We start from the raw sequence: 15247 nt of genomic DNA on the forward strand, positions 1-15247 counted from the left end.
CACAATAAACAGTAACGTCTAAGCATGAGATAAACTAACAGGGTAACATTCTAGCAGGAGATCTAATATGATGGTACTATTTAGGAAGAATGATACCTAGATGACATAAAATGAACATGTGTATGAAATATAAAGTGAAGTGACTAACTGAATAACAATTTGATTATAGTGTATATAATTTCTATTTTTATAGAATGTTTTATATTTTTTGTAAAGTGTGATGTGATTGGGGAGGGTTTATATTTAATTCTGAAAGGGGTGGGTAGCATAGGCACCAACATGACCTACACACCACGCCCTTCATACAACCCTCACAAACAAGTGTGACTGGTTCTTCATCATTTGCCATTCCATATGAGTTGCTAAGATCTTTTCTTTGGGGACTTCAAAGGTGACGGTGAGAATGTCCGTTCTGCAGGAGATGTCAAACGTCATACCTGCTCTGGCTTCTCACTTAAGTAACGGTGAAGTGGGGATCCTGAGGAAGGGGGGTGGGAAGGGTTTCCTGTCTTTGGGGCTGTCTTCTTTCTTTCTTCGATCTTAGCAACCATTTCTTTTATTTCCTTTCTTACTTCTCTTAAGAGTACCAATCTATCTTTCCCTCTGTCCACATTAATATACTTCTATCGCTTAAGTCCTTCTCTTTTCCGTGATTTCTAAAAATCTTCAACTAAGAACCTTAGTAGGCCGAAGAATCAGGATGCACGATCACACTTCCACACTCAAACAATTAAATCCAAAGACGCAGACAAGTAATACACAGGGAGATGTAACAACCGTCACAGATAAGGGGGGAGGTAGTGCTCAGGAAGAGCTCGAGCACATGTGTTAAGTAATGACGGTTGCACATCTCAAAGTAATAGATATTAAGCCAGAGGTATTGAGTCAAATAAGCTAAAGGAACAAGGGGGGGACAAAGTGTATATCCACCTGTGTTCATAGCTATAATAGTACAAAGTAATATGAATGGAGACAAAAAGAAATAGATATCAAGCCAGAGGTATCGAGTCAAATAAGTTTCTGATGAATAATAGGATAATGCAGACCGAATAGCCCGAAGAAAAGAAATAAAGTTACAACCATGGACGAAAGATATTTAATTATTCAGGCTATATAAATGAGTTGTAACCAATGAACAAGCAAAGAATTTAAGCAGGTAGGCTGAAGGACCCAGTAGGAGGAAAGGAGAGGTTGATAGAAATTTTACCAGGATATTTTAAATAAAATAGTGTGCAGAGGAGTACGAAAGAGACAAGACTATGAATCATTGTTAGAGAAGATAGGGAGGGCGCATCCGATATAGATGAAATGAGAGAAAGAGAGGCAGGTAGGCAGACCCAGAGGAGGCTGACCTATACTGTGTGGGCAGGGGCACCAAAAAGAGGATTGACCTGTACCATAGTTTAGTATAAATAGAAGGGGCGTACCTACCCAAGGATGAGGAAGAAGATGTTTTTATAGTATCAACCCTTACGTAGATTGGAACCCACAGGGAAAGGGTGGCATAGTGACCTGAGATTGTAGTGGAAAGTTTCTCCTCCTGTGCGAGGAGATAGAAAAAAGAGAACACCCCCAGTACAACTAATTAACTAATTTTTTTCAGTCCAGGAAAACCGGTGATTATCATTGCAACAGCTTTTTTAAATAAAAAAAAAAAGGGGGGGGGGGGGTTAAGACTCGACTCAGAATAATGCCTGAACTTTGAAACTGGCTAAGCGGATTAACTAGATAACTAGTGTAACTGCCAGAATGTTGCATGTAAGTCTGCAAACATGCATGCTTTGTGTTGTACAGGTGCCAGATGTCAGTTTGTGAGATTGAGTTCCATGCCATTTTCACTTGTTCATTCAATAAAGAGACAGTTAATACTGTTTGTAGATGATGCTGGAGTTGTTGTCTGATGATGACCCACATTTGTTCAATTGGAGCAAATAATTTAAAAAATGCAGTTTGGTCAGAGGTCCTGACACAAACAAACACAAATGATGCTTACAATATATTTGCTTCCACTTTTATGACATACTTTGAAATGTGTTTCTCAAAAAAGCTTTTGAGTTATAGATCATCTGGATCCAAAGGGACCTGGATTACACCCGGAATTAAAAAGTCAAGTGAAACCATGAAATTACTAAGTTTAAAGTTAAAAACATGTCATGATCAGCAGTTTGTTAGTATGTGAGGACATACAAAAAGACTTACCGCAAAGTAATAGCAAAAGCAAAATTATTAAGTAATGACAGATTAATAAGGCAGGCTAGTAACAAGTCCAGAATGATGTGGAAAATGGTAAAAAAAGAAACTGGAGGTCAAACTAATGAACAGGAAATCAATCTTAAAAATAATGAAAATATTCCTGTAGAAAAAGATGCCATGGCCAACTATGTAAACAATTATTTTGTAAATATTCCCCTTACTTTAAGTAGTAAATTTAAGCAACAACCAACAGTGACGACTCCAACGGTAAATACCAGCACGATGGCAATCCCAACAGATGAGCATGAAGTTCTAAAAGTCATTAAATGCTTGAAATCCAACATGTCCTCTGGGTTGGATGATGTACCTGTATCAATAATTACGAAAATTGCTCCATGTGTTGTCAAACCTATAGTGCACATAGCAAACTTGTCCCTTAGTGAATGGATATTTCCGGACAAACTTAAAATCTCTAAAGTGATACCTCTATACTAAAATGGTGACAGACATAAAATAAAAAATTACCGACCTATACCTCTCCTCCCAGCCTTCTCCAAAATACTTGAGGAATTAATGAAAATCAGGGTTACAAAATATCTAAAAAAACATAAACTAATAAATAACAGTCAACATGGCATTCGAGCAGGGCACAGTACAGAAACAGCCATATTGGACTACACAACAGAAATAGTAAGAAATTTGGAGTCAAATAAACAGGTTGTTGGAATTAATATAGATTTATCCAAAGCCTTCGATACTGTTAACTATGTAATATTACTAGAGAAACAGGGGTACTGTTAAAAAATGGTTTGAATCTGATCTGCAAAACAGGTCACAAGTTTTTGAGCTGAGGTCATCCAACACTCTTCACAATTTTAAACTCATATCTGAATCAAAACAAATTGAAATAGGTGTTCCACAGGGCAGCATTCTGGGCCCATTGTTATTTCTAATTTATATCAATGATATACAGGCTCCAGACAGCTCAGCCAAAATTCTACTATTTGCAGATGACATGAGTATCATAATTAGTGATATAAAAGAATCATTGTGTACTACAGCAGAGAAAATGCTCTATACATACAGTCATGGTTTTATTCAAATAAGCTGACATTAAATACAAAGAAAACAAACTTTATACAGTATGGAAGCAAGTGGCAAGGGGAAAATACGTACCTTATGCTGGATAGCAAACAAATAGAAAAAGTGTGCACCACAAAGTTTCTGGGAATGCGAATTGACCAAGATTTAAACTGGAATGAACACAGTGTATATCTTACTCAGAAACTTAGCTCAGCATGTTTTGCCTTAAGAATAATATCCAAGGTATGCAGCAAAGAATGTATTAGAGTAGTGTATTTTAGTTATTTCCAATCAGTTGCAAGCTATGGCATAAGTTTTTGGGGAAAAACCAGGTCAAGACTAAATGACATTTTTATTATGCAAAAAAGAGCTATTCATATCATGACACACAGCCCACCACAAACTCACTGTAGACCCTTATTCAGACAACTAAAGATACTTACAATACCATCAATATATATTTTTAAATGCCTGGAAATGATAAGTAAAAACATCTGCGGCCTCCAAACCAACTCAAGCTACCATGATCACAATACAAGGCATTGTAAAGACTTCCACATTCCCTATGTAGCAAAAACTAGAAGTCAGAAACATGTTAGCCACTTAGAAATAAAGCTTTTAAATGCACTTCCATCTCAAATTAAAGAATTGAAAGGCAAAAATAATTTCAAGCATGAAGTAAAAAAACACGTGATGGAAAAATGCTACCACAGTGTAAATGAATACCTGTCTAAGATTGAGGATTGAAACCTGTACTTATTTTTTAAAAATTCAAACTATTTTAATGATGTTTTCAACTTTGTAATTATGATACTTAGAAAAAATCTGTTAAATATCCGTAATACATTTTGTGTATATCCGTAATATGTTTTGTGTATAAGGCATAGTCCATGACCTAAAATTGTTTATCATGAGCAAGTACTTTTGTTTTTTGGGCAATAAGTTCTTATGTACTATGTGTATGTAATTTGTTTGCTGTTTATATATGTTTGTCAATTTATTATGTGTATGTGTTGTTATGTGTTACGTGTAATCAAATGACAAATCCTATATCACATGTGTGATCTATTGGATGCTAAATAAATAAATAAATAAATAAAGAGGTTAGCTGCAGGCCCTTAGCTGGCCTCCTTCTAACCAACATATGGCCATTACTGGCACTGTGGCAGAACCATGTTTCATCGGAAAACACAACAGACCTCCACGCTGCCCTCCAATGAGTTCTCACTTGGCACCACTAAGGTCAAATATGGTGGTGGTTTGGGGTCAGTGGAATGCATACAACAGGGAGTCTGGCTCAGAGCTGTCCCCAAAGTAACTGATGTATAACAGTTTGTTATGTCACTGTGGCAACAACTGCTGTTAAAATTGCTGCTGCACATGCAGTACAATGCACTAGAGCCATACACCGAACACAGTGGTCTTCCCTCTTGGCTATCCAGTGCTTGGTCTTTTTGCAACCATACATTCTCATAACTATCACTGCCAGCAAACATGTACAGTGGCTACATTCATACCAAGTCTTTCAGCAATAATATGGAAGGAGCATTTTTAGTCCTCTTACAAGACATCATTCAAACTCAGTAAGGTGTTGATAATGGTGTCTTTGTCACCTTAAAGGCATTCTTGACTAACATCGACTGATTGCATCCAATCTAAAAGGTAATTAATGCTCGCAAATGTTACAGCTTGATTAAAAACAAACCTTATTTGTATCCTCACAGTGGTGCTATTAGCACTACTCTTATGTGACTGGTGCAAAACTGTGATAGACATCATCTTCCATATGTAGAAACATGCCTACCAACTTTCATATATGTTGCACAACTCGTTCTTGGTGTTGTGATTTTTTTTTTCTGTCAGTGTATAATTCAGCTCTAAATCATAAACAAAGTCAACATGGACATTATTTTTTTGATTTTCACTGTGAGAATAATAATAATAATAATAATAATACTTTATTCAACATCGAAAGATTATTGCATATGTATAAAAACAGGTTACAATTCTTGATACATAGTGCAATAATACATTCTTCTCAATACGTCATTGATTTACAAAATTATTAAATTACAAATAAAATAGTTTGCTTAACACTATTTACATATTTTTTAGAAGCACATCTTAATCTGCATATAAGTATGGTATTCCTTTAATCTGCAAAGTGGATTTTGTAACAGGAATTTCTTTAGCTGAATTTTAAGCTTCATTGTGAATAGGGCCATAAATTTACTGGGCAGTGCACTGGATAACTTTAAACATGCACATTGTGGACCCTCTCCAGACGGTGCTGTTCTGTGGCTGCTGATGTAAAATCTTTATTGATTTCTGGTATTTACTGATACAAAAAGGGAACAAATGTTGGGCTGCAGTCTTTTAACAAGCAATATGGCTTTTGGAAGGTACATGTTTACTAGGGTTAGTATAACAGTCTTTGGAAATAAGCCATGGCATGGTTCCTTATATTTTGCTCTACAGATGATTCTTGTAGCAATAGCATACTTAGATTTGCTTTGACGTTGCTCCCCAAATTTCTCTTCCATAATTCAGGTTAGAGGAAAATAGAGCACTGATGCAGTCTTTAGGACAACAGTGTCTTTGAGAAACTTGATAAACATATTCATTGCAGATATCAGTGAAGCTACACCTCTCCAAGACAAATGTGAAATTTTATTACTGCAAGTGAACACTCCAAATGTTAATAATTCACAGAAAGGCACAGCAGTTATGGAACAACAAATACCAGAAATAAGTGAAACAGCAGCAGCACCATCATTATCAGCAGAAGCAGCAGCAGTAACAGAACCAACAACGACTGGAGCAGCAACACAGCAATGCTTAAGGAGGAGCCAAAGGAAAAATACATCTGTGTCATTCAGTGATAATTTTTTATGGTTTCAAGCCAAGAAGAAAATAAAAATGTGAAAAACCAGCCTGCTAACTCACAGATAAGTCACAACAACATCCTATTTTTAAACATTCAGGGTCTTGAAAATAAAGTTGAAATTCTGGATGAGTCATTGCCACAGAATAAGTATTCTTTCTTATGTATATCAGAACATTGGCTTAAACCAGAACAAATACAATACTATGTACCAGAAGGTTATAAATATGGAAACAGTTTTTGCAGATCTCAGTACCGTAATGGTGGTACTGTTATCTATGTTTCAAATGAAATAGAGTGTAGAGAACTAGATCTTGGTTGGGCATGTGTAGAGAAACACTTTGAAATTACCGGGATCATATGTGATATAATGAAACTTATCATAGTATGTATCTACCATTCACCTGACTCAGATGATAAAACTTTTTTAGATAATTTAGACAGTGTACTCTGCTACATAACGAAATGGAAACATCATGGTTTAATGCCAATAGTCTGCTATTAAATGAGGAAAAGACCCAGAATATATGGTTCAGTCTATCAAAGACTACAAAAATAGAAAAACAAAAGGCAAAGTTTTTAGGTATTGTACTTGACAACAGTCTAACATGGAACTCTCATGTTGATCACATAGTGGTTAGGTTGTCAAGAGTTATATATTTGTTGAAGAGACTGATGTGTTGTGTGACATTTGAGTACGTAAGGACAGCGTACTTTGCTTTTTTTCAATCTGTTTTAAGGTATGGGTTAATACTCTGGGGAAACAGCAGAAAAATAAATGAAATTATGGTGATCCAGAAGAAAGCAATCAGAGTAATGGCTAAGGTAGATAATAGAACACATTGTAAACCATTGTTCACTAAATATAGAATTTTAACAGTAATTAATTTATATATTCTTGACAGTGTTAACTACATACTTGCTGAACTACCAAATTTAAGTGTAACAAATGAAAGACATGGCTACTATACAAGAACGTGTACTTCTCTGCTGTTGCCACAAAATAGATTAGCCAAAACTAACAATAGTCATGAGTATATGGCAATTAAAATATATAACAAATTGTCTAAAAATGGGTCAATCAAGCCTGACAAATTATTTAAAGACAATGTTCATAACTTCTTGTTAAACAATCCATTGTATTCATTAGAAGAATTTTTAGAAATGCCTAATATCAACTTAAATGTGTAAAAAAATTTTTTTGTAAAATTAATAGGTTAAGTGAACTGACGAAGTCTATTGCATGTAACAATGCTGAATGACTAATAAAGAATCTGAATCTGAATCTGAATCTGAATATATTCTTTGACAACTGACATGCTAGGGTGTCAACATTTTTGTCCCATTTTAGATAGATTTGAGTTGTTACACTGAGAAATTTTACATTAAACTCTTTTTCTACTAATTCATTGCCTATGTATAGTTTAATTTCATCATTACAACTACTGTTGTTAAATTCTTTGATGTATATTTTACTACTACTTACATTTATGTCGCTTTCATTAAAGTACTGAACAATTTCATTTGTCACATTATTACAGTGGGTCTCTAATTGGTTAAATGATTCCTTTTTACACGTAGTGGATGTATCATCTGCATACAGAACTATTTTGGAACTCTGAGTGCAATATCTTATGTCACTTACATAAATCAAAAACAGAAGAGGATCCAGTACTGAGCCCTGGGGCACTCCACATTTCATATAAGTGATTTTCGATCTGTGAACACCACTTTCAGTTTTAAGCAGTAGAAACTGTTTTCAGTTGCTCATGTAACATTTTATTACGTCACAAGCAATGCCTCTGATGCCACTGTTCCATATCTTTCTGTAATAGGACTGTGGCATTCAAACAGTCAAAAGCTTTCTTAAAGTCACCATGTTGCTTGTTCTCAATGCCACTTATTATCTCTTCAATTAACTGTGCAGCTGCTGTGCTAGTTGATTTACATTTTAAGAATCCATTTTGATTTTCAAACATTAGGTTGTGCATCTGCAGGAAGTTTACAATTCTGCTGTGTATGTCTTTTTCAACTATTTTGGAAAAGATAGGAAGTATTGAGATTGGTCAGTAGTTTTGAATTTTGGGTTTGTCTCCTTTTTTTAAAGATTGGTGTTACCTGAGCTATTTCTAGTCTGTCTAGGAAGGTGCCTGATTCTATAATATTATTTACTGCTGCATACAGAGGTACAGAGACATTTTGTCTGCACACTAATACTGAGGCCATCATGCCCTGCAGAACTGGAATATGTTAGAGAGATCATGTTGTTAATTATTTCGTTGCAATTTGTGGGGTTTAGATATATGCTATGCTCAGATAGATTGCTTTCAAAATTATACTGCATGTTAATATGTTTGTCATTGATAGCTTCCCCAACTGACAAAAAATATTCAGCGAATATATTGGCAGTTTCAAGTTGATATTTTACCACCATCCCATTAAGGTCAATAATAAAGTCCACACAGCATTTGTCTCTGCTGGTTTTAAAACTTTTTATCACTCCCCAGACACTAGCAGTAACATTGTGTGAAGCCTGAAGCTTGTTTGCAATGTTGTTGCTGCTGGTCTGTGTTAATAAAATTCTTATAGTACCCTTGACAAGTCTTGAAGGCCTTTTTAGCTTTAGATGGCTAGTTTTAGAACAGATATACCGCAAAAAAGAAGGGTCATGTTTGTCATTATATTATCCAGACATGTTATGCTGTTGCTAGTCTCTCTAGTTGGGTCATGGATAAGAGGGGTCAGATTGAATTCATCGAGTAGGAGGTGTAACTTTTTGGTGTTTACATCATTGGTTAATAAGTCTATATTTACATCCCCAGTTATTATAGTATTTACAGGACAATTTAACCCAGAAAATGTACTGTCTATCAGCAAATCAGATAGGTTTTTGAAAAGTGTATCCAAAAATGCCCCAGGTGGCCTATGCACACTGATCATTGCACCGAGCAAGGTGTCACAGTTGTTAGCATACTGCACTCAATTTTGGGAAGATGACAGTTCAAACCCGTGTCCAGCCATCATGATTTAGGTTTTCTGTGATTTCCCTAAATCGCTTCAGGCAAATGCTGGTATGGTTTCTTCGAAAGGTTAGGGCTGACTTCCTTCCCCATCTTTCCCTAATCCAATGGACCCAATGGCCTTTCTGTCTGGTCTCTTCCTCCAAATCAACAACCAATAATTGGTATATTTTCTCTACCCCATTTTGGATTTATTGCATCAATTCTGTAATTCCTTCTATGCAGAATGCACTTATGTCAATACCACTGAAAGTACTTGCTTTAACAGTGAAGACTGCTTCGCCACCCTCAGACTTGTTTTTCCTACTAAAGGCAGAAAAAAATTTCATGGAGAGTGGTTGACTAATGCTAATTAAGTCTTCAGTGTACCAATGTTCAGTTATGACTAAAATATCAGGTTTATCATGACATGTATTAATATCCAGATCATTGTGCTTGTCTTTAAAAGACTACTGAATTTCTGGTGTATGGCATTAAGTCTGAGTTTCTCCTGGTGGACTATATAGGATGATTTAGGGCTACCAAAAGGTCCAGCAGGCTTCACAAGTTTCCCAGGTTTACCTACAAGGCCTGTTTGTGTGGCAGATTCTGATTAGGTGGAGTGTGCCATTCCATGGCAATGCACTTATTTACACTGCTTTGTGGAGGATTTCTTCTAATTTCCTTGACAATTAATTTTCTGACAGTGTTTCTGCCTCTCATTCATGTGTATACCATGTGTTGTGTGCAGGTCTCTTTCTATATTGTTGACATTTACCAGGGACACATTATGTTTATTACATATTGTTTTAAGCCTATCGTTTGTCTTGTGCATTTCCAAGTTCACTATAGATTACTTTAGCGTTAATCAACTTACCGAATGCCACTTTCATGTGCATGATAGTGGCATTTGCTTGACTTTTTTCTACATCATTTGTACCTCCCATGATTACGACACAATCATTTGATGAAAAACTCTCACTATTTTGCACAGTGTAAATCAGGGACCCCAAAAAAGTTCTGCCTTCAAATTTTCAATCACTTTTTAACCTATCAAATTCAAAACACTTCTGAGGATACACAATCTTTGTTTATATTCATCATTAGTCATTAAAACAAGCAAGTCTTTTTTAAGCCTTGTGCATACAGACAGTTGATTCAGTATAATGCATTAATACTATTTTTGCTTCATTTTTGGAGGTTATTAACAAGGTGCATACCTGCAAATGTGATAGAATTAAGCAATCCCTTGTCAGATGGCTGCATTTGTAGGTCACATTGTGCTGCTGGCAGCAGGTATGACATTGAAGATGAACTGAACTGATGTGAAAGTGAGCATACAAGGGATGTAAAAAGTATCAGGTAGTTGTACCATCCAAAACCTAGAAAAGAAGATATAGAGATGTGAAATGCATATAAATGTTATTAAATTTATATTCTTCTATAATGGATAAATCAGGTAAAAACAAAATGCAAAAACATATAAACTACAAACTTTTTCTCTCCCTTGCATACTGGTATACTCCAGAAAAGGTTACTTAACTTAGTTCCATGTGATAAAAATGTTTTAAAAAACTCTGTATACTGTCTGAAATTAATAACTCATATAATAAAATTAAATCTAAACATGTAACAGTTAAATGAAAAGCTGGGAAATCACTGAAATAATAGACTCTATTAAAAAAAAAAAAAAAAAAAAAGCCAAATAAACTCAGGTAGCCAACGTATTCAATAATCACTTCCTGGAAATAGGTAGGGAGATTTGTGTGAATGGTTTAAGGGATAAAGCAGGATACATGCATGCACATGCAAGAAGCAATACCAATGAAAGACACACACAGTCAAATCACAATTACTACCTGCTCTGGAAGACATAAAGAATATAGTTTCTTCCCTTAAATAAAGAACTTTCAAAAAATTCATAATGTTGCAAGTAAATTAGTAAAATCCTGTTCTTCAGATAAACACAACAGTCTCAGTTACAAATGAACCTCATCACTATTACACTATATTTCAGGATAGACTGATATTTGCTTGACATATGCTGTTGTCAGGCCCTTTTGCAAGGAAGGTGGTAGGACAGATATTAATAACTGCTGATCAGACTCACTGATTACCTCCTCCTTGTAGATTATATACACAAGGACAATCACACACCTATCATAAAACAAAATGTGATGTGTGTTTTTTAAGTTAGGGCTATTTTGAAATAAAAATAAATAGGTAGAATTAAACAGGTAGAATTTTCACAGCAATTTTATTTCTACATAGAGGCCTATACTTATCTCTGCTTCTCTACTCAATTACTACCAATGTTAAGGCTCTTATCACATTTTACAACCAGCCTTGAAGACCATCCTCATAGAAATCTGCCACCTGAGCATAGCTTTCAATAATTTAAATGTTCTTTAACAGTTGCATAAACCACACATTTTGACACCAGAGGCAACTCATCACTTAATGTAAAAATCATAAAGCATCTGTTCTCTCACTTTTTCATCAACTTTATGCACCAAATCATCAGTAATGACTGAAGGTCATCCATATTGTTCCTCATCATGCATATGCATGTTCATATGACCATCTTTAGAAGCCTTCACCCATTTGTATATCATCTCATTGCTTGTAAGTGTTAAGCAGTGTGGTTTATGCAACTGTTACAGAACTTTTAAATTAAATAAAACTGTGCCCAGGCAGCACATTTGTATAAGGACAGTATTCAAAGTTGGTTGTACAATATGATAGGTGCCTTAATATCTGTAGAAACTGTGTGGAGAAGAAGATTATAGAACACTCTTTCACCTAAAAATAAAACTGCTGAGAACAGTCTACTTGTTTTATTTTTATTTCAATATAGTACTTAATAGAAAAACACCCTCATACTTAGGAAGTCTCAGTTTGGATATTGAAAGGGTCTCACCATACAACAAGTCATTATTTAATTTACAAACCAAATTACATAAAATCTGAATGACAAATTAATGCCAGCTGCTATTCTCTGTCACTTAACACAACCATCTGATGGTGCAATTTACAGTATTCAATAGTAACTCAAATACTGTGGTCCAAGGATCCTGCTGGTAACTGGTTTTCATCCTGCCTAACTAAAAGGATGCAGAGTGTAACAGGAAGTGTACAAAGCAAAACAGCAGCCTCAGAATGGGGAGCAATAACTACTGCTGTACTACTGGAATCAATATTGGACCATTCTTGTTACGAATTAATGTTTTTCAAACCCACACCTCATCATCCAAATTGAAAGCATGACATTCCAATACATAGAAGAAAATTCCAAACACCATCTCCACAAGTTATACAGTCTGCTGACATCCTACTCCCGTTTTGGGGCACGACTATCCAACCCCCATCCTACGCACAGTGTTCCTCCTCTTCAACCCCTCATAGCACCCTGAACCTACTTAGTTAACCTTTTCAACCTATCACATCATCCAAAAATCCCTACCAACATTCCACAAAATCCAGAGTCAAAACAATCCCAGAACACTGTTGTTAACTTCTCCATCAAAATCCTCAGCCGCACAGAAGTTTCAGTCCTATCCAAAGGCCTCACATTAAGCCCTACTCCCAGAATTAGCCCTTCTCCCACTCCGTTCAGTGGAAACACTTCTTTGCCACCAGCCCCTCCAACCAAAGCCAATACAACCCCAACATTGAAACTTGCCTGTCCTAATTCATACTACCATCCAACCATAACACTCCCACCTAACCATTCCCTAGTCACCTTCCAGGAATTCGCAACTTCTAATCTGGCCTCACCATTCTTCCCCAGGTTCTTCCCTAAGAACAACAATGTTTCAACAGAAGAAAGGACTGCACTTCGCAAAGTAAAAACGGATCCAGACCTCATCATTCTCATGGCAGGCAAAGATCCCACCACTGTTGTGATGAACCAGAGCAACTACCTGGCAGAGGGCCTCTGTCAGATGTCTGACAACTCCACCTACAGGCCTTGCCACAGTGATCCCTCCCCAGAAGTCCAACACAACTTCCAGTCCCTGCTGAAATCCTTAGGTCCTTCCCAGAATCTCTCCCCTGAATCCATCTCTCTACTCACCCTAACAGCAGCCCACACACCCATCTTCTACATGCTCTCCAAAATCCACAAAACTAACAATCCTGCGCACCCCATAGTGGCTGGTTACAGTGCCCCTATAAAAAGAATCTCAGCCCTTGTTGATTAACATCTCACATCAATTGTCCAGAACCTAGCCTCCTGCATTAAAGGTACCAACCACTTACTACACCAGTTCTCCACTATTCCCACACCCTTATCTCCTGGATCCCTACTCGTCACTGTTGATGCAATCTCCCAATACATCAATGTCACTCATGCCCATGGCCTTGTCGTGATTGAACACTACCTATCCCAACGCCCTGCGTATTCCAAACCCACCACTTCATTCCTCATAGACCTACCCAACTACTTCCTAACCCATAACTACTTCACTTTTGAAGGGAAGGTATAAAAACAAATTTGTGGTGCAGCCATGGGCACTCGCGTGGCATCCCAGTATGCCAACCTCTTCATGGGTCACCTAGAGGAAGCATTCCTAGCTTCCTAAAACCCCAAACCTCTGGTCTGGTTCAGGTTTATCAATGACATCTTAATAATCTGGACCAAGGCCAGGATACCTTATACTAATTCCTCAACACCTTCTCTCCTATCCACTTCACCTTGTTCTCCTCCACCCATCATGTCACCTTCCTAGGTGTTTATCTCCTCCTCTAAGATGACTCCATCCTCTCCTCGGTCCACATCAAACCCACCAATCACCAACAGTACCTGCAATTTGACAGCTGCCACCCCTTCCACATAAAAAAACCTCTCCCATACAGCCTGGCCATCAGTGGTAGATGCATCTGTAGTGATAAGAACCCTCTCGCCCAGTATGCTGAAGGCCTCACAAAGGCCTTTGCAGACAGGTAATACCCTCCAGATCTAATTCACAAACAGATCTCTCATGACATATCTTCACACACACACACCTGATCCTCACACCCATCCCAAGGAAACCACAAAGACGCACCACCCTTGTCACCCAATACCACAAAGAACTGGAACAAGTGAACCATGTCCTTCATCAGGGCTTTGTCCTGAAATGAGGGACATCCTACCCAAGATACTTCCAACCCCTCCCATAGTGGTGTCCCACTTCCCACACAACCTCCACAACATCCTACTCCATCCCTATGCCACTCCCACCCCCAATCTTCTGTGGAAGACCTAGGTGAGTGACCTGTCCAATATATCCACCTAGCACCACCTATCCCAGTCCTGTCACAGGCTTATTCTATCCCATGAGAAGCCAGGTCACGGTGAAATCAGCTATCTTATATACCAGCTCTGCTGCAACCGCTCCACAGCATTTCACATTCGTATGACACTCAACCAACTGTCAACTAGAATTTAATGGTCACCATCAAACTGTGACCAAAAACAAGATGCATCCCCCAAACCCTCCCTGCCTCCAGCCATCTCTCACCCCAGTACACTCACCATGGGCCAGGAAAGAGCTGGCAGTCAACTGAGCACAATGTAGAGAGACAGGCGTGTGTGTGCGAGTGAGTGCAAATGTGTGTTGGTGTGCGTGCTTTCCTAACAAGCTTGAAAAAAAGAAGTTAATTCTGAAAGGTAGCAAAGCTGTACCTTATGTTTGTGTACATACTGACAATGCAGCACTTCCGCCTTTCAGTGAGTCGCCTCCTTCATTCCTAAATAATTCCTAATTCTCTACCAGAACTTTCCGTACATTATGATTTGCTATTACACAATAAACAAGCAGAAAGAGTTCTCTGCACTGATCCTGTAAGTATTATAATAAAGCCCAATGGAGAAACTTATAATTTGAAAATGTAAATAAAATTTTCTTGAAAATTAATAACTGATTCTCTGCAAATGGAATGTCACTGAACTTAGGCTACAGAATTCTATATTCAGATCAAACCATCAGAAATAATGACAAGGTCAAATCAATAAATGAAACAGTATTTTCTAAATTCTTAGGTTTTTATATAGGCAGGAAACTGAACTGGAAAACTCACATCACAAATTTTATACATTTAAGGT

General features: G+C 37.1%; 1 protein-coding gene across 1 annotated transcript in view; it reads right to left on the minus strand.

The window, feature by feature from the left end:
* Positions 1-15247, minus strand: part of LOC124616219 (synaptic vesicle glycoprotein 2B-like) — a 277727-nt gene that overhangs the window by 165762 nt on the left and 96718 nt on the right. Inside the window, exon 3 of the mRNA XM_047144521.1 lies at positions 10380-10541. Within this exon, the coding sequence (XP_047000477.1) occupies positions 10380-10541 (162 nt within the window). The remainder of the gene's footprint in view (positions 1-10379; positions 10542-15247) is intronic.

This window comes from Schistocerca americana, chromosome 5 (assembly GCF_021461395.2).
Source record: "Schistocerca americana isolate TAMUIC-IGC-003095 chromosome 5, iqSchAmer2.1, whole genome shotgun sequence".
NCBI classification, from domain to species: Eukaryota; Metazoa; Arthropoda; class Insecta; order Orthoptera; family Acrididae; genus Schistocerca; species Schistocerca americana.